Raw genomic sequence first — 22,294 nt, forward strand, 5'->3', positions numbered from 1 at the left:
GCTCTTTTTTTTTTTTTTTTTTTTTTTTTACATATATATCCCAGGGCACCTGCAGAAGCAGCTGCTGAGTTACGAGTGCCCCACTCCCCAGCTGGTGTGGGGCACAGAAAGCTGGGAGTGATTTTGGAGATGGAATATAACATTTTGCAACCCCTAATCGTGCAATTGCTTTAATGTCTGTCAGCAGCTAAACGTCACAACAGCTGTAATTAATTGCAAGGGGAAACATTCATAAGCACAACATTGTGGAACACTTAGACAGACAAATTATACTGAGTTAATGGGGAGGAAGGGAATACTTTCCATATGCCAGCTGCTTTACAGAAACTACTTTGTGTGTCCATTCCTACCCCACAGTAAGTGAAAGCTAGAATAGGACATTTTATCCCTGATGGAACAAGGATAAGTTTTCATGGTGTAGCCTCCATTTACTGCAGCAAAGGAATGGACATGAAACACTAACTGTTGAGCAACTGGCAACAGTGAGTCCCATCCCATTTCTGAATTGGTATAATTAGCCTGTTTGCTCATATCATCATATCTCCAACTGAGAGGGCAGGTTGGGGCTCTTCAAGGACCTTTCAGAGCCAAAAGAAATGTCTTATAATTTCATATAATTTTCAGATAGATCAAATATTTTGCCTAAAATACTTGATAATTTCACTTTAATATTCTAAGAACATAAGAACTCTAATTTAGAGAGAAGAACCGATTCCAAAAAGCCTAACGGTGATAGAGAATTATATTAAATAGCAACAAAAAAGTATGCATCAAAAACCAAAATGAAATGCACCAGAACCTTTCACATACCCAGTTTTGTGAGCTGCATACAGAGCTGATGAAAAAGTAACTGTAATTTGTATGGTAAACAGTGGGATTCATACCTGAAAATTTCTATAATGCAGCTCTCCCCTTTCCACTCAACATAACACTCAGATGGCACTATTGTCAATGTTGTAATACCTAGATCTCTCATTTTCTTTACACACTTATATGAAAGTTGGGGTGTGGTGTGATACATATTCTGTGGGAATCCCCGCCCATGTATCAGCAATGCAAAAAATCCTCTCTGGGGGAATCCTCCCAGCTGTGCGTTTCTCACTGGCATTCACCAACCTGGGATGCAGCCTGCAAGCATGGAGGAGGGAACCCCTATGGGAGTTCCCCACTCCATATTTTCCGTTCCCCTATGGGAATCCCCCTGTAGGGTATACCTGCAAAGCATGTCTGAAGGGGGTGAAGGGATTCCTCACTTGCAGACACGTCTGAAGTCAGGGTAGGGCACCTAGGGCTATTGTATGGTAGGACTGGGCCCCTGAAGCTCTAGGATTGGCAGGAGCCTGACTCTGTGGGGTGACACCCCTGGCTGCATCTGTAAACATCAGTGAAGTGGATCAGATTTGCCACAACACATCCCAGCATGGCTGATGCCACTCAAAAGACAATGTTTGTTTCCAGCCTTAGTTACTCAAAGCCTAATTCAGAGATCACTGGAAGTCAATGGAAGTTTTATCCAATGACATTTGGAACTGCTTTGGATCCTGAAAGGGTCTCAAGCTAGGACACCTTTAAAAATACATTTCAGAAGCAAAGTGGTAAGTTAGGAAGGTATTGAACTGCATTAAATACTTGCAGTGCCAAGATAATGGCACATGGTATATCTAGCTATTATTTGGCTTGCCAGAAATAATATAAAAACCATAGTAAGTATTTTAACAGTGTTTGTGCATTAATTAAACAATAATTGCATATTTTTATTGCACTAGGGACTGATAAATCAAGATCAAAGCAAAATGATGCTAGGCATTGAATAAACATAGCAAATTGGAGTAATTACACTTACTGAATAGTTTACAGAGTTTTAAAATTTCCGGATGATCATCCTGCCATTGTCACTGTAATCAAAAGCTATTTGTACAAGGAAAATGTGGATATACTTCACATTATTCAAAAATGGGTATGTATGTGGGCATACTATACGACATGATGCTTTTGCAAGTGAGCCATAAATTCAAATAAATACAGAGTCTTTCCACACAAATTTTTCAGTGGACCCAGTAGATGGAGCTGTAGGTGTTATAAATAAAGTGTAGGCTTGTGATTCTCAATGTTTTGGGACTCAAGGCACTCCTCCATAACTTCTGTGAATTCTATTTAAAAAACAAATGCATGTCTTATGGTGCTTATTTCCTTGCAGAGGGGCTCAGTGGTTGGGGTTGGGGATTGGATAGGCAGGGTCAAGCCTGAGCTTATGCTTAATGTCTCTCACCTCCTGACACTTTTCAAAGGATCTAGTGACACCACAGTTGAGAATCATGTGTGTAGACACAGAGTTCAGAACTGACCAAAGCAATCCAAAGCAGATGCATAAGATACGTACTGTTTTTATAAATCAGTTTTGTTCCCTCAGTATGTGAATACATGTAAGAGAATGGCAGACTGTTGTTTTTTTTAATTATATATTATTGTTCATTCACCTGCGTATTTACACAAATGATACAGTCCCTATTATGAAGAAACTGCGTGGTATATTTTACTCATCCCTGAGGTATTGGAACTTGGGGAAAAAGTGACTGGCTTAGTCTGGCACCTCTGAAACAATGATTCAGCTCCCATTCCAAGTGCTTAGGCTAGTAAGTCATTCAAAACATTAGGGACACAAATCTTGCTTCTTAGCACACTGGCAACCTGGCAACAATTGACCTATAACTTCTGTTCTAACTTGATGTAGGAGATTTTGGATACTCTGAGCGATTAATCTAGTAAACTTTTTCACACTATAGTCTAGTAAACTATGCCCTGACAGAGATGTATATATCACGTTAGGAATTCTATTACAGGCTGGTAGTAAAAAGTTTATTCACCTGATATTCTACATTTTAAATCCATAGAAAAATACTAATGTGAATACCATGGGAAGAGTTCATGGAAGAACTATTGCAGCATGAAAAACACTGGCAAAAAACGTCTATTTACTTTTCTTACTGGAGCTGAAAGGGTGAAAAATTCTGGTCAAAACACAATCAATGAGTTTTGTCACTGACTTCAGCAGGGGGCAAAATTCTATCTCCCGCCACCCCCCCAATATGCACACTGGGTTTTATAGGCTTATATTGCTAATAGATCCTGAACTTATTCAACTTATGCCCCTTTCCACAGCTGTACTTGTAGTAGGATATCACATGAAGACAAACAAAGATCTAGGTCAAGAGTTTCTGAAAAGGGATGCCTAAAAATTATATTCTTCAGCACTAATTAAGCAAATTAATTAAGTATTACCTACATTTAAACACATGCAGCTCCTATGGATGTGTGGAGAGCCTGCTCTGACATGCTGGAAATCCAGTGTGTCAGAGCAAACTCGATTAACTGAATCTGGTGAAGCACAGAAATTGATGCGCCCCAGCAGCTTTCTGCATCATGTCTATCAGTGTCCCTGCGCTGAAAAGATGGCAGCAGAGTACTCTGAAATAAAACAGTTTGATGAGCTTTAGTTCAAAGCAACCCACCACCATTTTTTCAGTGCAGAGATACACAGGGATGCTGTGGCGTGACGTGTGGGCACTTTTAATTAGTGCAGCTCGCTAATTAAAGCACCTGGTGCCGCATCCCAGAACATGTGTAAAAACGCCCATGAATGCTCCACTTGAAGCTACCTAGATTCATCACATTTAAAATTAAGTACATGCTTAAGTTTCTTGCTGACTAAAGAAAGGGTGAAAGTTACAGACCTATATCACTGGTCTGGTTAAGTACTTAATCTAGCAGCACCCATTGAAGTTTCTGCAGAGGACTTCTGCCAGTAAAGCGGAGATGATATGTATGTAAAAGGAGATGTTGAGTGCTCAGCCCTTTTGAAAAACAGATCTTTTAGATGTCTAAATATGAGTTTTGTAGTCCAAATTTAGATTCTCTAAAAAAAATCTTGGAGCTAATTATTAGCTTCTGTAAAACAGATTTTAAGAGTCATGGGAGCTGAGCACAAACCCATTTAGAGAATATTTAGTTTTTACAGTGTTATAGAGTGGGGATGCATGTAATTTGGTACTAAATTATGAACATATCACTACAATAATTTGTAAATAAGTACAATATTCTATTCTGCTGCTCTTATTGAAGATTGTATAAACAATTTTCGAATGATGATAATGCAAGTAAGGAAGGAAATCTTGTTCCAATCATCAACAAAATGTTATTTTAGGTAGCAATACTTTCAGCTGTAAATCAAAGTTTTCTTTTTGGGGGGGGGAATATATATATATAATGTGCAATATATAATATATATATAAAAATAAAATTTGCAGTCTGAAGAGAACTTTTTTTCCAAATCAAGCTTCAGGCATATCATATTGCACATTTAAGGAGTCCTTAAATCATTTTATGTGATATCATTTAGGACTCGGCTACAAATAGAAGATCCTGCAAAGTAAACTGGGATATGAATTTACAATACAACAATTACTCTGCACTTATTCCCAGTGCGGATACTCTTAACATGCACAGTAAATACAAATCAGATAAATACACTTTTGTAGATTCGTACTCTACTTTGCGGTAACTTTCTTAGGAAGACAAGCCCTTAACTTGATGAAAAAGGTAAAATAGTGGGTTGCGGTATATGCTGTTCTATTTTTAATAAACAGATAGAGGCAGCTTAATTTAAGATTCTACTCTTTATCTTCAAATTTTTATCTGGAAGGTATTTTGTTATTTGAATTTTGTGGGAAATTCCAGAAAGAAATGAGTATATTTATTATATATCCAGGGCACTGGCTGTCTTGAACAGACTAATTTGATATGTATTATTAATATCTTACTACTAGGGACCAGTGGAATTTGCACTGGAAGCATGTTATGCAGCAGCTCCTTTAATCTCGCTGTGTCCCCCCACACGTCCCTTGCTGCTGATTGGTGGAGGGGCCTTGTCAGCCTCACTGCTCACCCCAATGGCTGGGAGGCAAAAACCGCAGTTTGAAATATACAACGGTTTTTGCTTTCCATCTGGTCAGCAGCAAATTGCAAGGCTGCTGGGGCCCCTCCACCAATCAGCACCAGGAGGCAAAAAGTGGCATATTTAAAACCATGGTTTTCTCCTACCCACTGATCAGAGGTGAGCAGTGGGAACCCTCTGCCAGTCAGTGGGGGTTGTGGGGGGTGCACTTCTGCAAGATTAAAGGAGCCGCCATGCAGCACACTTCCTGTGTTAATTCCAATGTTCCCTATTTATCACATGTTGGCTGGACTGGTGTGGTCAGGGATGATCTTGTCTTGAGCCAGGGGAGCTGGACTAGATGGTTGCATGAGGTCCCCTCCAAACCTACTTCCCTATGATGTATGTAAATGAATAAATATAACTGAATGTATAAATTATAATTATATACTTGCTATAATTTCTATAATGGAGGACAAACACACAAGAGTGATGCAACTTATTTAACATTACACACACACACACACACACACACACACACGATCAATGGCAGACACAGATATGCCAACTCCCACTATGATGCCCTATTTACTGCACTTTGCAGTCTCTATTACCTTCATTCTTGAAAAGTCCTAAAGACCCTTACAAATTTGGGGCTCATTTTACCCAGTTCAGCATTATAGCCAGTGCTTGGGTAGAACATGAAAAAGTATTTAAAAGTACACAGCAACACTACACAGTTCTGTACAAAAGTACAAAGGTAAGATAACTATAACTAATGGAAAGTGAAAGAAAAATTTAGGAAATAAAATATAATTACCCTGAACCAGAATTTGACCAGAACACAGGCCCTTGCAAAAAGCGCTATGGATTTTTAATGGTTGTAAGGGCCCTGGCTTTTCATTCATCTTTTGAAAGATGGCATTTCTAACAAGTATCATTCTTAATATAATACACGCTTGCAAAGTTGGGACTGACTAGCATAATGCTGCCTTTCACTGAACTGCCCACATCATTTCCTTCAGTACCTGGATTTTCCACAGTTTCTCACATGCAGGTATTGGATAGGTTCAATACTGCTTAGTTTGTATGAATTAATGAGTTCACAGCCCAAAAGGGTATATATGCAATTTACTGCATCTCCATACTCTGTGTGTAACCCAGGAAGCCTGGATGCAACAAGCTGTGAAAACAGGATCCACATAGGCATTTAAGACTGGCCTGAGGTTAGGAAGACTTGTCTTTTACCATCAGTTAAAAATTCTACCTTCTCTATTCAAGAGATTCAAGAAAGGTTAAAGGGGATGGAAGTTTGCAAGATAAAGGAAGGAAATTAAAGTACCTGTAATGTGTCACAGATATAGCAGAAAGTTTGTGTGCACATGCGAACAGGTTATGCTGTTAGCGCATTCCAGTGATAAGTTATATACATCAAGACTACAAAAAGTATGTGGAAAAGACAAAAGCCTATTAGATCCCAGGAGCGAAAGGTAGAAGTTGATTGTGGGGGTTTCTCCCCGAGGGCCAGCAGAGTGTCAACAGTCTTTCGAATGTGACGAATATCCGACTGCAGGATGTCATACGGAGAGCAGAGGTCAGCCTATCCCGAAGGGCAGCCATTAGAACAGAAAAAAACAGTGCATAAAATTAAAAATACAAAACTATAAAGTGTTTGATAAATAAAGTATCATAATATTCTGTTACTAGTATAAATATGTAGGAACAGATTAAATGAAGCAAGAAACACTCCTTTGTTTCTTCTAAATAGTTAAACTAGGGTACAATATTAAAATGCTAACAGAAATATGGGACACAAGCTAAGCACTCAATCCTGCAAACCGTTAAACAAATATTTTAATGGGACTAATTATAGGATTCAGATTTTGCGAAAGCAAAGAACAAGTCAGATCTGTTAGCAACTCAGACAAACCATGGTACTGAAATCTGAAGAAAAAATACTAGAAAAAGAAACCATTAGGAATAGATGTAAAATTATTCACCTAATACTGTAAACACCATAAAATCTGGTGATCAAATAATTTCTGTTGGACAATGCCCTGGTTGGAAATTTAAAAAAACTATCACTTAAAAGCATAAATACTAATTTTAAGGACATTTCTAAGATAAGCAGTTGGACAACCAAATTTCCTATTAAATGTTCTAAAATTTAAAACAATATACTGTATGAACATATCCATCCTATCGTTACATATATTTTGGAAGCTATTAATGATTTGGGGAACAATTTTGTTTGGAATACAAGCATCAAAGCAAATTGCACCAAGCAATTATCATGAGGCAGGTACGATAACTCCTGTTATCATTAAGCAAAATCAAAACCAAGTAGCACTCTGATAACTTTAAAATTTGAAAGACCTGTATAATGTGTCTTGACTTATATCTTAAGTCAAATCTCTCCTGCCCATGTAACCTCACTATCAATTTCCAACTTCAGCCAGTATATATACACATAAGAATATTTTTAGAAAAAAGCCACAGTAAGCACAGACAGTAGGAAAGACAAATCCCCATTTCAAAAGAATATTTCAAACTGGTCCTTAAAAAACTGTTTTGTTCAAGTGTACTTGGATATTAAAGGAAATGAATGTCTGGGATTAAAAATGAAAAGGTTTAGATGTCCAATTTTATTACTACGAATCTTCAAAATGTAGTTTAAAAATAAGTCATTGATCTTTTGAAAGTATGAAGAACAACTGATGTCTGTAATGGGAACAACAAAGTAGTAGCAACTGTGTTGCTGATGTACAAAAAGGAAGAGGATTCTCTTTTCTTGGCAGTGTTGGTTTTGGATTTAACAGGAGTAGAAGGATGTAAAAGGCGTATGTTTTTTCACACAAGTCATGAAATGCGACAGTGGGGAAAAGATCTCATTAGCTGTGGTGGTACCAGTTTCTCCTACTCACTTTTTTCAGGGGGGCTGCACACATTATATTCAATAGTTATATAAATCTCAAAGAAACACCTGAATTATGATTAAAAATAGAGGAAAACACATGCATAATTTAAAAAGCAAAATAAGCTTTGTTTAAAATTTTGAATTAAAGCATTAGACTGAGAACATATACTGGTAATAAAGTTCAGAAACTTTTTAATTATAAAATCACTTCCACAGAACTAATTTAGAGCCCACAAACTACTGAAAAAAAAACCCTCATTGACTAGCAGAAATGAAACGTATATACTTTTACTGAAGACACTAATACATCTAATCAAAACTCTGTAATGAAATAAGATAAATTTAATACCTGATAAAATTATAGACAATAATGAAAGCCTGAGATGTTCTGAATCTAAACTTAGGTTCACTTATTAATATCAGACCATTTTCTCTCTAATTTGAGACAGATACCATCAGAGCAAACTGCAGGCACAAATAATTTCAGTTAGTGAAGAACAAAGCAGCTGGCACCAGGTCTAACTTTACAGAGGCAAGGAATCTGCTGACCAGCAATTAGCAAAAGGAGAAGAATCCAGGCACAGAAGCCAAAGCATGTAGGAGAAGCAGAAGCATGCAAAAGGAGTATTCTACAAGAACTGCCAGGCAGCATTTTAACCAGTGAGATTAGAAAAAGCCTAAAGACCATCTGACTGTTTTGCACATTTGCATATACTCTGTGGTAGTGAAGCATTTGCAGAACAAAGCACATATTTCTCAAATTAGCAAATATTTCAAAGCATGCTATTCCATTTTTGCCCACTTGTACTAAGTAAAAAGGATTATACTATACGTGTCTCTCTATTGCTTCTGTAATGGAACTGGGGATAGACTATCCCGTTGCTTTTTGGTAACTAAGGCATTCTGATTTACATAACCAGCATTTTACAGACACTGTGAAATTAAAGTGCTAAAACAAAACTCAGCATAAAGGTACATTATACAAGAAGCATCAGGTTGAAATACTCTGCATTCCTCATTAAAAAGTACGCTGTTATTAGTCACAACTAAAGAGTTAAGCATACCTTTTGACCCATTTATCATCAGCTTTTTTAAAAAGTGTCTGACGCTGCGTGCCTAAATGGATCATGCAGCTGCCAAAGCTGCACATGCAGAATAAATATATACAGTGGAGGGTTTTAAGTGTAAACGTTGCGTGTCTGGCATGCTCAGACTGCTTCTATTGTGCATGCATCAGCAATACTTGCACAAACAAATCAGGTTTATAGTTTTGAAAACCAAGCTCATAATATTTTGACACCTAAAAATAAAATCTAAAGGGTAAGTACTCAGGATTCTACCAAAATGTGCAGGACTTTGTGTGCACATTGTAAGGCATCTGAGAGTTAGGGTTTAACCTCTTGAAATATACCACAGGCCAAACAGTATGTACTGCTTAACACAGTGGGAGAAATTCATACCTGATATAATTTACTGCAAGTCCATGGAAGCCTCAGGACAAACTCTGGTAAGGTAACTGGTTGTGCAAATGGGTTAGGGCTAAGTGGCAAAATAGTGCATTAACTGGGATAGAGAGAGCAATGTATCAATGAAAACAACTAACAAGTGACAACCAGCAAGCAAGATCTTCTTACCTTACTCCAGCTAATAGGTTGCTATTTTTGCTATGTTCTTACTTGTTACATTCTCACAAACACAGAATTGTTTGTGGTCGTGCAATGAAGACCCCATTCTAGAAGCACTGCATTTTCATTGTTGACTGTTTTTATAACTAAAAACTATAATGCTGCACTGGCATGATGGTTTCTACATTCCTTCCTTCAGCAATCTTATTTTTCTACTTTAAAAAATATCAAAGATAAATGAAAAAAGCACAACTGTAAGTGGAAAAAATGTACATACATGAACAGAAAGAAAAAGTGTGCTTTTAGTTTTACTTGTGAGTTCCCATACTACCATTAACCATTCCTAGCTTTTCACTGATTTTTGGTTGATACTCTGTTAAATGTATTTGACTTTTGGGTAAAAAGGTATAACGTAATTCTACATACAGTCTTCCATAGATATGGAGCTTGTATATAACAGCAATAAAAACTTTTGTTAACTCTAACCAGCACCAGTGACTTGTTTTGAGTAAAAAAAAGAGCAACCTCTTACCAACTCCTTTGTGCATCTGAGCTTAAATAGGTGACTATATCTGAGACAAGGATCAAATTCCCCATTCCCCACCAGAAGAAAATCGTAACAACAAACTCCACCACACTGGTCTATTAGATGCATCTATCAATGATAGCAAAATACAAAAGTTTGAGGATTCTGCTAAAATGATCAACTGTGAAATAATTAATTTATTTTTACTGGGTGTCAAAATTAACACTACACTGAAATCAATGAGGGCAATTTGTACTAGTCTCAGAACTACAGTTTTAAGCTATTTTAGGCATTGCTGCCTGGGTTTATACTCACTAACATTTTGAAGATTATGTCTGAAGTCATAAAGACTCTAAAGAAAACAAAGCAACATTACTCCTAAAGAGAGTTTACATCTTGGATCATATTTATGAAAGAAATTCAAAAGGAACAAACATGTGGCAGTTTATGAACTGACATAATCATATATCCAGACCTCTGTGAATAATATTTTGTGTTAAGGCAAAAACTTTGGTTTCTCTGTCCTGGAAGCAGCCATCTAATCTGACATCTGATGCCAGATGCTTAAATCATGCAAACAGATGCTTAAGTATCTCAACAATGTGTTCATAGATATTAATATTGAAGTAAATTTGAAAGCAAAAAGGCAAGGGTGTGCCAGTGTACAAAGATGGACTGTCTTCCTACACTGAAAACACCGTATACCTTGCTTTTTGCTAGAAAACTATCTGGATGATCTTTTTGTCTATATATACAGTCACCACAAACTGGAAGCTGTGAAAAACTGAAATCTGGGCCCTAACCTCTTGTGAAAAGGTCTTCCTCCAAATCACCCTACGTGTTTACACCTTTATTCTACAGTATATGTTTCTGAACACCAGTCACCAAATTCAGGGAGCATATATTTCCTCAGCACCATCACTAAACTGGAAGCAGCCCTGTTCCTAAACTGAAAGCTCCGTTCTGTGCAAAAAGAAGCCTAAACTTAATGATTTTGACTTCCTTCTTACAAGTAAACATTCAGCTGACCACTACAGCAATCTATTTTTCCTGCAGAGGCATCTGCTAACATGACTGGAATAACATTAGAAAGGCCTCCCTGTGGTATGAATTACTAAGTGCAAGAGCTGCCAAAAGGGGAGCCTAGATAGCGCACTAGCAGGCTGAGTTGAAGGTTTAAATGTGATGTGATACTGCTATGCTGTAAAGTAGTAAATGCAAGTGACAACATCATATTTCCAGAAATATGAATTAATAGTGAGCCAATTATGTTTTTTAATTTAAAAAGTTGCTAATAAAGTTGGGCAACCCACAGAACAAGTACTATTACTGACTGGAGAAAAATATTGCAGATGGTCCTAGGAAAGTGTAACAGAGGTCAAGACAACCAAGTCTCAAACCCATATGAAATTAACAATCTGGTTCCCAGTTTTACCTCTGCAATGCCAGTCGGAAGAGTCAAAATGCATTAGAACTGATACTCTCACCAACCTGTATCCTGCATTTACCATGGGCACTTGGCACTTTGTCACTACAGGGACTGGTTCTGTTGACGATACAAAGCTGTTAGGAGCTTCACTAGAGTTGAAGACATGGGGAGGAAAAAAAAAGCTCAGGCACTATTAGGTAAGAGGGGGTGGGTAACTGGTCTGCCTGGCGATTCAAAACACAGTCCAAGTATCTCAGATAAAACTGCTCAAAAGAACAAACTCCCCCATGCAACCATCTTACTGTTACTCACTCAGAAGCCAACTGCCACCTACTGCAACGCTTATATAGGGTGCATCCAGACAAGCGCGGACATTTGTTTCCCTGGGGAAAAGCAGCAGCAGCACAAAGTGGGGAACTCCCATGCCACATGCGCTTTGGCGCACCACAGGTTAACCCGGGTGGAATAGGAGAGGCTGGGACCAGCAACTGTGCTGGCCCCAACAGCCTTCCCTGGGGTTGTGGGGGCCTCTTAGGCCTGCAGCTGTGGCAGGAAGCCTGGCCAGCAGCCAGAGCACGACTCCAGCTAGGAAGGCTCTGGTTTTGAGTTGCATGTGCTGCTGCCATGTGCACCAGCCCGCTTTCTTCTGGTGTGGGTTTTTTGACCCTGGGATCTCCCAGGGTTCCTCACCCCCCCCCAAAGCTGCAAAGTAGCAGTCCAAGGAACGCCTGCATGTGCCACGTGTGGCATACCATACCACTCGTCTGGATGCGGCCATAAGGTTCAATATGGAAAATGTTTATAAACAGGAGATGCTGAGAACTGGCACTGTTCAACTGACAGTACAAAATGAATCATCATCTAGCAGTTTTCATGTAAGTGAAAGCCTACATGGCATTACCTACTTACTAACAAGTACTGTGAATAGACTCCTTCCTTCTACAATCCTTCAGGTGTTTATCCACCACTTCTCTGACTGCAAAAAAATACAGATTGTGTCTTGTAAAACTAACCTCAGCTGGCCTGACAGAGGTCTGACCTCTTGTGAACAGCATGTTTCATTCCAAACGTCAGAGACAAAAAATTGTACACAAATCTCTTTCCCTGTTGTAATGACGTTTCTGAGAGCCTACCAGACCCAGAAAGAACCTTGCTGTTTAGTTTCTCTCTGAAGGATTAGTGACAGGCACTTCAAGAACCCAATGGCATTCAAAACATAATACAACCATTGATTACTGCACCTTCTATACTTAAAACAGGAGCTCTTCCTGGACCGTGCTGGTCCATTGCCTCCTAAAAATGAATGTTTAGTGGTAGAAGTACTTGAAGCACAAGATCAGTCATTTTAGCAGATAGATTTAAGATAGGCTTCCCTTATACATGTGTTTTCTTATTTTCAAATGCCATGATCTGTATATAGCTACATATGACAGGATACTGTCCTGATTCTATGGATTTTTTGAAGAACCTGTATACTCCTCTATCCCTGTTACAACTGTAGTTAGCTGAGACCATAGAGTGATAAAAAAAATATAAAAAAACTATTCAGACTTTGCAAGGATATGAATTGGATCAACAAATATTCCTCAGGATGTGGAGATAAGTGTAACAAGAAATAACGGCAGGAAGTACAATCTAAAATTGGAATGCATCGCACACCCATAACAAAGGGCAGTTTCACTGCAGAACTTCTCTCCAGTTTATTCCATTCCTCAAACCGGATTCTCCTGAGGCAGTCAGCCGAGGTAAGAATGATCAAGAGGCAGATAATTTTTTATTGATATTTCTGCAACCTACTGCTTCTAGACATTTTTTGTTTACCTGACTACGTGCCTTCTGCTTGCTTCCCACACACACATACATACCTAGCTCTCACTAAACACCGAGTTTCCAGCATACATGGTTCTCTCTCTCAAGCACAGCACATTCCAAACACTTCCTCTCATCTAAACTCTGAAACAATGCATTTTCACAAAGCATCTCAGTTTGCCAATTGGCACACATCTAGTAAATGTGAATTCTCAAAGGACAGAGATTTCCAAAAAAATTTCTCAAAGTAGAAACCTTAAATAATTCCCTTGGTACCTATGTAAATGAACTTTTTCCTCAGTGGCAGATAACATTCTTTTATTTAAGTTTAATCTTGGACCCTTTGTTTAAACCTCAATGCAGACTTGAAATAAATAAGCAGTTAATCAAATAGTTTAAAAATGCATGAAAAGTTTACGATATTAGAAGAGAAAGTTACACATTTCACTGACAGCTGAAGAAAGGAAAAGAAGTAAATTCAACCTCCCACCACCCGGTTCTCAAAATACTGAAACAGAAATAGTTATTACCAAATAAGTTTACAGCAATTTAAGCAAGGAAATTCAAAATGAAGAGATCATCTCATCCTATGCCATCATATAGTAATGTGGTACTGCAGGGTACTACTGTGGTGCTCATATTAACATAATTTTCCTCAGAAATTTTCCTGTGGCATTTAATTTCACCCCACCCCCTTTTGAAAAAATAAATAAAGGATAAATTAGTGGGGAAGGTAAAAAAAGTGGTCACTACCTCTCCCTCTCCCCAAAAGGCTGCTTCCAAGCACCTGAGACCTGTATACTAGTGTTGAGTATACTTTGAGGTGTGAAGATCAACAAACTTTGGTACATGTTCCATGCACACTAGGTTTAGACTCTATCCATATAGATCCTTACTTGAGGAAGACATGTTTTGAACTTGAAAATGGTAATTTACAACATGGAACCTTTCTAATATCCTGCATTAACATTTTGTGAGCAATTTATCATACAGTAAACATTAACAAACAGTGATAGCTGCCCAATGTTAATCATTTAAGAACAGAGAAACAATACAATGGGATAAAAAATGTTGCAATTCATGATGTTAACAGCAATTCACTGTAGTTAAAAATGCCCCTCCCCACAACCTCTTCCAAACTGAAAGAGACAACATATCATTGGTTTTGCAGTCCTTCAAATAAAGAGTAGAAAAATGGGTTTTTTTCATATTTAGTAAAAGGAAAGATTTGAAATATTTGCATTAGGCTCATTCCTGAGTTTAAAACCAAAGTCTTGATTTTATATTTAATAAAAGCAGAACTTAAAAATAAAGCGACCCTTAATTATACTGTGAGATGTCATCAACAGCATGATGAAAATACTAATATGCAGTTTTCACATTTGTAGTTTTATATTTTACTGCACTGAAGTCTTGTCTATGATACCTCATGCTGAAGATGAACTGTTTGACATAAATTTTCCTATACTTTTGTAAAAATGTTTTCAGAATCTGGGAAAGATACTGATCTAAATTGCACTAATGTAAATTGACAGTAATTAAATTGGATAATACAGAATTATCAGAGTGTAATTATGATGATAATATTCATCACATTTTATCTTTCACGGGTTTAAAAAACACTATGGCTTTATTTTACCATCACAATAGAATCTCAATTGTGCACATCCCATTAATTCACAGAGAGAATGACTTCCTCTCCTTAAATCACAGTAAAAATTGACTGCTGGGATGAGGGCTTGTTACTACCAGTTAGTTTTACAAAATGTAAAAGTATCTAATAATATAATACAAAGTATTAATGTATAAAAATAAATGAGGCTTAAAACCTAAAGGAACCAATTATAACAGTTTTCACTGTAAAAACCTTGCCAATTTTTCTTAACATTACCTATTTGTTGTATTGTCCAGTTGTTCCCTATACATACAATGAAGTATTGGGAATACTGCAATACTAAAACACCCATATCTCCTTACTGAAAGACAGAATGGCATGTTTTTAAGTGCTTTGAGGACTACTCGAGCTAAGTACAACACAAGACGTACTACTACTACTAATAGTTTTGTGATACCACTTGCTTTTATTGCTAAGAGTTCACCAATTCATGAAATTCAGCAATCTGCTAATGAGCTCTCCAGTCATGAGAGGAATTTGATCCTAATCCTGCAGTGTTCTTGAGTACATGCTTAATTTAAACACTGATGCCTATAAGTACGTCTATAGGCTTACAAATATCTTACATGAACCCTTCTATGGAACTACTTGTATGCTTTAAATTTTAAGTACAAGCAAAAGCACTGCAAAACAGGGTGTAAAAGTAATTCTGTAATATTTTATAATCTTTGTGAATAATTTTAGCATCTATAAAAAGTAAATATCCTTCAGCTATAAAGTAATAGCTGATATATGCTTTTTAGTGCATTTCATCTAGGAATGGACTTAATTAAAAATTACCTCTGGTATTCCCAGTTTCCTACATGCATCCAGAAAGTTTTCTACATTTCTCCTGCATTTTGCCATGCTGAGTTTAGGCTGTAAATAGAAAAAAACAACAAATCCCTAGATTAATATGAAAGAATCCAGTGATATATGGTAGTCAATAGAAAACTCTGTTTATGACATAACCCGTCTACTGCCAATGCCACATTTTATTTTTTTCCTGAAAACATATACTGTATTTATAAAATGTAGAAAACTTCTTTAGAATAAAACGTTACAGTAGAAAACGGAAACAGAAGTGTTTTGACAATGGGAGCCAAAGTCTTCTGTAAAAAACAACACAATAAAACAAACAAACCACAAAGAAAAAAAAAATCAAGAAACTACATTGGAAAAAAATGTTGCTCTTAGAAATAGTATAAGAATTCTTTGATGTCTTTAATCCTATAATCCAAGGGTTTTCAACCTTTTTGGGTCAGTGTACCCCCAGCAGTTGGACACTGAGTGGGGTGGGGGGGGTACATGCGGTCAGACACCAAGTGGGGGTGGGGGGTGAACATGGAGTGACAGCAGCTGCTGCACATGACCTTCCCCCACCCCCTGCGTCCGGCTGGCTGGGTGGTACCTGTGCAGGATGCTGCAAGACAGAGCTCCAACCCCACCCGCCTACACGTACCCCCTAGGGCTTTCTCAAGTATCCTCAGGGGTACATGTACCCCTGGTTGACAATCTGTGCTATAGTCCATGGGTACTCAATTCCTAGCCTACAGACCCAAGTTATCCAGCCCACAGGGCTCCCCACAGGTCCAGAAATTTGGCATCAGGGGAAGAGCGGCACCACTCCCTCACTGCCAAATTTCCAGAACCACTGGAAGCCATGGGCCCTGTTCATTGGAATGGGTGCCTGATCCCAGTATGCAGGGCTGGGCAGGGGCAACACTCAGGGCCTAATCCTTGTGTGGTAGGTTGGGAGGGGGTGGTACCAAGCTCCTGGGGCTGAATCCTGTACCATGGGGGACAGAGAGCCAGTGCTGGGGCCCAATCCCAGCATGTACAGCAGGAGTGGGAGGCCCCCAAAGCCCACTCCCAGCATTTGGAGGCAGGAAGGGGTGGTGCTGGGGCTCAATCCTAGCATGTGGGGGTGGCCCCAGGACCCTAGAACCCAATCCCAGTGTGCAGTAAGGAGGGGGCAGGGCTGGGCCCCAGGCCTGATCCTGGTATGCAGGACATCATCTGGCCCATGAGGCCCAAAGGTTTGAGCATCACTGTTGTAATCAGATCCCTGTGAGTAGGTCATTGCCTCTGAGGACCCCAAAATTACAGAACAAGAGCATATTTCTCTTGTATTCTATCTGCAACAAAAAAGGAAGAATTGCCACATTTAGCAGAAAGTGTATGTGTTGCTAGATGAGACTGATAAATCAATACATTGTTAATGTTAATAGCATTGCTATTCAATATCTTTGCCATATGTATTACATGCAGTATGTTACCAATCATACTGAAAGCTATGACAGAAAAAATTAGTGAAGCACCAACAAATGTCTCTTGCAAGGAAGTTAAGGAAGTATGGGTTGGATGAATGGACTGTAAGGTGGATACAAAACTGACTGGATCGTCAGGCCCAACAGGTAGCAATCAATGGCTCTATGGCTAGCTGGTGGCCAGAATCAAGTGGAGTGCCCCAGGAGTTGGTCCTAGGGCCAGTTTTGTTCAATATCTTCAGTAACAATCTGGTAAATGGCATAGCGCACACCCTCTGCAAGTTTTTGGATGACATCAAGCTGGTGGAAGTACACTGGAGGGTAGGGCTAAAATTCAAAGTGAAATAGAGAAATTGAAGGATTGGGCTAAAAGAAATCTCATGAGGTTCAACAAGGACAAGTGCAAAGTCCTGCATTTAGGATGGAACAGTCCCATGTACTGCTACAGGATTGCGACCAACTGGCTAAGCAGCACATCCACAAAAAAGACCTGGGGGTTACAGTGGACAATAAGCTGGATATGAGTCAATAATAGCGTGCCCTTGGTTGCCAATAAGGCTAACAGCATAATGGGCTGCATTAGTAGGAGCCTTGCCAGCAGATTGAGGGAAGTAATTAATTCTTGCCCTCTACTCTGCACTGGTGAATCCACATCTGGAGTACTGTGTTTAGTTTTGGGCCCCCAACTACAGAAAGGATGCAGACAAATTGGATAGTCCAGTGAAGGACAATAAAAATGGTGAAGGGGCTTGGACACATGACTTACAAGAAGAGGCTGAGGAAACTGGACTTATTTAGTCTGGAGAAGAGAAGATTGAGGGGGATTTAATAGCAGCCTTCAACTACCTGAAGAGGGGTTCAAAAGACAATGGAGCTAGACTGTTCTCTGTGGTGGCAGATGACAGAACAAGGAACAATGATTTCAAATGCAGCAAGGGAAGTTTAAGCTGGATATTAGGAGAAATTGTCTTACTAGGAGGGCAATGAAGCACTGAAATGGGTTACCTAGAGAAGCGGTGGAATCTCCATCCTTGGAGGTTTTTTAGGCCTTGCTTGATAAAGCCCTGGCTGGGATGATCTAGTTGGGGATGGTCCTGCTTTGAGGAGGGGGGTTGGACTAGATGACCTCCTGTGGTCCTTTCCAACACAATTTTTCTATGATTCTAAGTGTGAGGGCTAAATTTAAGGGAAGTATTGTCTGGAACAAAAGTCTTGTCAAAAGATATTTCCTTGCAGCTCAAAAAAGGATGGAAAAAAATCTGAATTACGTTAAACACATCACATGTTTAGACAATTAATGCATACACTTCAACTTGCTACAGAGCAGCTTATTCATAACATAATGGTTAGTGCACTTTAATGGATATTTGAATATTGTTTGATAAATCATCAACTTCTTCATGTTTTAAAAATTGCTGACTTACTACTGCTGGTGAAGGTACATGGATACTTCCTACAGATCGAGGACGAACGTGATTGACTAAATGACAGAGAACCACCCCATCCATAAGAGCAGATCCCAAGTCTTCAGGCAAACAGATCTTTAGTCTTGTTTCAATATTCTGTAAAGGAGAACAAGCAAGTCACCACTTTTATACCAAATTAGATTGAAAGGACAAAAAATCCAAAGCAAATATTCATAGGCTGCATTACAGTCCTCATGTGCCTTTTCCCAATTAAAACCTAAAGTGACCACCCAAGTCTTGCTTTGCCAAAACTACTGATATTTTCTCATTCATACTATGGCTTAAAAAAATGCCTATACTCCTCTTCTATATTATCCACTATGTTAACTGGTGGCTGACTCCTGTTGCCACATGCTACTGATTGTCCCATTCCACCACCATGGCCTGGATCACAGCTCTTCATTGGCCAGATCTGGTCCATGGGCTATATGTTGCCAACCACTGAATAATACTGTTAAAACAGTGATTTTGCACTATTAAATCAATGCTAATGTGAAAATGGTCTCTTACCACTACTTTGGTGGATGTACTGTTTACTTCTTAATAGATATAACAGAACTATTTTAACACCCTGTGACAAACCATGCCTTTGTTGTAAAATTGCTGGTTTAAATGTGTTCATGTTGTAAAAACGTTCAACATCCAGTTTCCTTAAATAGCTAGTACAGGTGGAAAGAAGTTAAGACAGACTGAAGAAACCAGAGCTGCCCTCCCTTATGGAGAAGCGATGCCCTTCCAACAACAATTGAGTAGCCTTCAGATGGGGTTGGTAAATATCCATTGGAGGTGACACACAAGAGGCATCAAGGGCACAGATAAGGATGGGGCAAATGGATGGAACAAAGTGAAAAGCTGGAAGTCCCAAGAGAAGGGAAAGTAAAGTCAAAATAAATTTGCGGTGCTCATAGGCTGTGTAGGCTGGACTGGAGACAGATTATTGGCTTAACCCTTTAGAGGGGGCAAGGACTCTGCTTTCTGTACTGCAGTTGCTCAATAAATTACTGTTGAAAAGGAACAGTCTGTTTTGCTTTTTGGGGACTTTGGGGTGCAGTTATTTCCCCTTTGATGACGTAATTTCCATGCCAGGAGCTGGAAGGTAACTCCCTGAGTGAGGACCAGGGACCATAGGGCCACATCTCAGGGGTATAAGGAGCTAAGTGCTAACCCCACTCTGGAAGCTACGCCTGGGCTGGCATCAGTGGGTATTCAGAGACTATACAAGGCTGGAAGTCCCAAGCAAGTGCTCCCCTGGTGCAATCTTTGATGCACCACACAACTGGGTAATTCTGCTGAATAAGTCTCACTCATTGTCCTTAGATTTTTCATCTCCATTTTACAGATAGTGAAAATGGGGCAGAGGTTTACAGATTTTAAGGACACAAAAGACCACTTAGTCTCAATCGCAAAACAGAACACAAACCTACACCTCCATCATGCCACTTCTTAACTTCCTTTTCAATTAACTAAAAATATTGAGCTTAATATTTCTCACAAAGGCACGTCATCCACACGGAATCATTCTTATAAGCTCGTCACTATCCTTTCTGAAGTTTGGCTATCAGAGCCAGATCCAATATTCCTGTAAGTGTCAAACTAATGATGCATGCAGGAGTAACATTATCTTTTACTCCTACTTGAAATTCCCCTGCTAATACATCCAGCAACTGCTTTCATCCTAAAGCTATGTGAATCTCCAAAAGGTAGCCAGAAAACACATGCTTTGGCACTGCAGTCACAGCCTACCACTGTTACATACCTCCCGCAGTTGTTCTACAAGTTCTCTCTCTTCTCTCATCTGTTCCATTTTCCTTCGAATTGTAAACTGAGGGTCTATTGATTCCAAATTTCTCTGTGGTCTTAAAAATACTGTGATTAAAGAAAAAGATATTTAGTAAAAATAAGCCAGTTCATGATTTATTAATTTTCATAATAAGCAAAATTTCTATACTCTCACAGTCATGTCTCTAGAGGCTGAAACTTTCAGTACAGAGATAGAAAACTTGATTCAGAGTTGCAAACAAAACACAAAGTTGCTTGGTGATGCTCTTAACAGAATTCATACCTCAATGAATTAATTATATGGATATCAATGGCCAAATCCTATTTGGGAGAAAAATTTTGCAAGGATAACCACAGTATTTGTCCCTTAATGACACTGTTCAGTAAGCTGTGGATTGTTTCACCTTTTCCATAGCCACAGGCACAGTTCCTTTGAGCAACGGCATCAAGTCTTTGAACATTTTTATTTTGTTCCAGTGACTGCTTTGCATGTTTCTCTCTCAAATAAATATCTGGATGGCTACACCCATCATGTTTCTTTAGCAGACTGCAGATGCCCCGGTGGACAGGTAGTATCCTCCATTGCCAGACTGACTTTGAGCCTGTTCACATTTTGGGAAGTGACAATCTAGAAAGAGCGAGACTTCTTGTTTTTATTACTTCTTTTAATATAATGCAACACCCTAGGTAGGGGGTCACTGACAGTGGGGGTCAAACCTAAGACCTCCAGTTCTAGACACATTAGCCTCTACTGCCTGTGCAAAAAGACTCTGCATTGTTAGCTCCACTCTGTAGCACAATCAAGCCTGCAGCCACTAAGAGGGGAAAAAGCACATACTAAGCAACCACTGGTTACACATTGCCATGGCTAGCAAAGTTTAACCTGAACTTTCAAGGATATACCAGCCCAAATGAACCACTACTTGTTGTGCAATGCCCCTGGGTATCTTGGCAGTGACATCCAACCCAATGGCACAGTAGCAAGCATGGGTTATTAGGTGCAATGTTTGCACAGGCTTATATTTTGTTGTAGTTGTTTGCTCCATGTGAGTGCATGTCCTCCTCTCTCAGGACTGTTTTCCCTCCTGATTGAAAGATTTCCTTTGCATCTCTATACCTAGGGGTGTTAGGTCCTAGTGCTAGAACTGAAGATGTTCACAGCCACCTCCCACTAGGCTCAACCCCTTACCCACTGCATTATACAGTTGGCTAAGATGGTGCCAGGCCTTAATCCGAGACTGGAAGAAAGAAAGGGGGTGGCCTTCTATGACCACTAGGTTCACTAGGAGGCAGAGAGGGGGAAGCAGACCAAAATGTGAAAATCTAAGTAGAGAGACGGCCAACAGTGGTTAGTAGTAGCATAATCAGGCCCCAGCGGAGGCACACCTAGGACACGGGTCAGTGAGGATCTAGTCAGGGAACTACTGGAGGGATTGGATGTATTTAAATCAGCTGGTCCTGACGATCTCTACCCCAGAGTGCTGAGGGAATTAGCTGAGGTCATTGCGGGACCCCTGGCACGATTTTACGAGCGCTCGTGGTGCTCTGGTGTGGTGCCAGAGGACTGGAAGAGGGCCAACATGGTTCCCATCTTCAGAAAAGGGAGGAAGGAGGACCCAGGAAACTATAGGCCAGTTAGTCTTACCTTGATCCTGGGTAAGCTTTTTGAGAAAATTATTCTGGCACATGTCCATGAGGGGCCAGCAAGGGAGATTATGCTTAGGGGCAACCAACACGGGTTCATTAGCGGCAGGTCCTGTCAGACTAACCTGGTGGCCTTCTATGACCAGGTCACAAAATCCTTGGATGCAGGGGTAGCAGTGGACATAGTCTTTCTGGATTTTAGGAAGGTCGTCGACACCGTCTCTCACCCCACTCTCATTAAAAAA

At 39.4% G+C, this 22,294-nt stretch overlaps 1 protein-coding gene across 6 annotated transcripts in view; it reads right to left on the reverse strand.

Moving 5' to 3' along the window:
* Positions 1-22,294, reverse strand: part of LRCH1 (leucine rich repeats and calponin homology domain containing 1) — a 120,390-nt gene that overhangs the window by 12,005 nt on the left and 86,091 nt on the right. For 4 of the 6 annotated variants that reach the window (XR_002098912.1, XR_002098910.1, XR_002098911.1 and 1 more), the window contains 4 exons: positions 20,383-20,492; positions 18,585-18,722; positions 15,692-15,769; positions 6,273-6,530 (listed from right to left, as the gene is read on the reverse strand). Coding sequence is in view for 2 of the 6 variants with exons in the window: in XM_019524496.1 (XP_019380041.1) it covers positions 15,692-15,769; positions 18,585-18,722; positions 20,383-20,492 (326 nt within the window). In the remaining 4 variants the exon portion in view is untranslated. The remainder of the gene's footprint in view (positions 1-6,272; positions 6,531-15,691; positions 15,770-18,584; positions 18,723-20,382; positions 20,493-22,294) is intronic. The other 2 variants (XM_019524496.1, XM_019524494.1) reach the window with 1 other exon arrangement.

The sequence above is a fragment of the Gavialis gangeticus genome, unplaced genomic scaffold (assembly GCF_001723915.1).
Source record: "Gavialis gangeticus isolate Ggan-Ray unplaced genomic scaffold, GavGan_comp1, whole genome shotgun sequence".
Classification (NCBI taxonomy): domain Eukaryota; kingdom Metazoa; phylum Chordata; order Crocodylia; family Gavialidae; genus Gavialis; species Gavialis gangeticus.